Source organism: Neoarius graeffei, chromosome 21, assembly GCF_027579695.1.
Source record: "Neoarius graeffei isolate fNeoGra1 chromosome 21, fNeoGra1.pri, whole genome shotgun sequence".
NCBI classification, from domain to species: domain Eukaryota; kingdom Metazoa; phylum Chordata; class Actinopteri; order Siluriformes; family Ariidae; genus Neoarius; species Neoarius graeffei.
Genome location: NC_083589.1, coordinates 45,303,535 through 45,305,740, shown reverse-complemented (window position 1 = coordinate 45,305,740; position 2,206 = coordinate 45,303,535). Strand labels below are relative to the sequence as shown.

General features: G+C 37.8%; 1 protein-coding gene across 1 annotated transcript; it reads left to right on the top strand.

The window, feature by feature from the left end:
• The first annotated feature begins 272 nt into the window (after positions 1-272).
• Positions 273-1,489, top strand: LOC132870100 (uncharacterized). The gene is made up of 3 exons (XM_060903651.1): positions 273-355; positions 601-901; positions 1,034-1,489. Exons 1-3 carry the CDS (start codon positions 300-302, stop codon positions 1,352-1,354), a joined length of 678 nt encoding a protein of 225 aa, XP_060759634.1. The 5' UTR covers positions 273-299; the 3' UTR covers positions 1,355-1,489.
• Positions 1,490-2,206: the final 717 nt, after the last annotated feature.

Sequence of the window (2,206 nt, the reverse complement as noted above, 5' to 3'; positions counted from 1 at the left end):
AGTCTTATCGGAAGTACAGTGAAATACACGTACTCATTTGAATCCTTACATGTATTGAGTCAGGTTAGGTTGGGTATCTCCACAATTACTTCACTCCACTCATTTGTCTACGTTTGCTGTGAAAAATGAAACATTACAACCATTGGAAACTTCTATTGGACAATATGTGACGTCTGATAAAATGCAATCCAATCATGTGATACTTATATTGCCAAATTATTAAGCTTTATTAAAGAAAGTGTTGCTGCCGAAAGTGGACCACTTCTGGGATAGTGTTGCATGATACAGAACTCTGTGTAATGAAAACAATGATGTCTGCTGCACTTTCATTCATACTTTTTCTCTCTTCTTTGAGGTAAGAACTGATTTTAAAGTTCTGTTCAATTTTTTGCGAATGGTTAGGTAGTCATAAATTTGAAGCAGTAATGAACCACTTAAAATCCTAACTTGATTTACTTTATATTATTGAGTAACTGTGTGAGGTTTGTATTTTATTTGGGAGCAAGGAGTCTGAAGTTAAATATAACAACACAAATATGTCACATATAACAGACTGCATATCACTAGAATATATTGAGATGAATTACTGTGCTGTTGTAGCTACAGTTGGGCATCCAAGCAACACAATGTCTATGAGGAGCTTTGGGATATGAACATGGACATCGCAAACAAGACTCTCCATGTCGACTTCCTGCAGCAAATGCAAAGCAACAGCCTGCAAGCTGAGCGCTATGTCAACTTCACCTTGCAGGACATCAATTACGTGCTCGAGGTTACCAATATGCTGAAAATGATGAGCGAGAGGGTAAAAAAACCAGAAGACATCAGAGACTTCATTAAAGGAAGATACACAAGTTACAGGAACTTTTTGGGCATGTTACTTAACCAGTATTTCTTTAAGGTAAGAACCAAAATGTTGTAACATTTTACACTATATACATGATCTCTCTCGATCTCTCTCTCTCTCTCTCTCTCTCTCTCTCTCTCTCCCTCTTTCTCTCTCTTTAATTTCACACCATGTCCCTGACTACAGAATGCACCTTCCATCAAACCAACACCAGCCATGAAGAAATATCTGGCAAATTACACAAAGGTGATGAAGAAAGACCCTATCTACTTCGCTGTGGCTCTCCTGCCCTGCTCCAGGCTCTGGGTGTGGCTGGCTAACGAACTGGACATACCTGAAACCAATGTCTACTACAAATGGAAAGTAGACAATATGTCTGGCAACCCAGAAAAGCATTACAAAGCTCTACTGAACAAATATCTAAAGACAAGTGCAAAAATAAAAACTGCCACTGCCCTGTTCCGCATGCAAATGCAGAACGAGCATGACTTCTTTGCCACTTCTTGAATTGATAATATTGTACATTTTGTCAGCTTGTCCTTTTTTCATTCAAAAGGTTTGTCCTTTACTTAAATTATATAAATGTGTTTAAGTAACAAACAGTTGAATCACCACAAAATGAACCATCACTTTCTTCATTGATTAATTGCCTGTCATTAATATTAGTGATTTAGATTAGTGATTAAAATCTTAAGACATGTTTTTGAACACATTCATTTAAAAATGTAACATTTGTACAATTAAATAAAGTATATATTAAAAACCCGCATAGTATGCCTTACTATTGGCTAAAACATGTGGAGTTATGTGGAGTTTCGGTGCTTGTCCTTGTAGTGTCTGCATGAGTTTCCTCGGGGTTCTCTGGTTTCAAAAATGTGTGTAAAATGAAGTGGCTAATGTCAATGGATGAATGGATGGATGAATGAATGAAGGTGGATGGTGATCTCAGGGGTGGATTCAGTCATTTTGGGGCCTCAGACAAACACAGGCATGGGGCCATCCACATCCCTTGTTCTCCCCCTTTTTCCATATGTAAGAAATACCTACTTGTACCTACTTCTTTCCACCAGTCTTCACACAGCAATGACATCCAAATATCTGGAATTGCATCTGTTAAAACAAAACCCACCCATGGTAAAATCTTATTTTCCTCAACAGTATGATCTCTTTATTGTAGGATTGTATGTTATTGTCCATTCACATGGAAGATCTGTCAGTGGGTGTCATCATTTACAGTGTCTTGCAAAAGTATTTATCCCCCTTGGTGTTTGTCCTGTTTTGCTGCACTACAAGCTGGAATTAAAATGGCTTTTTGGAGGGTTAGCACCATTTGATTTACACAACATGCCTACCACTTTA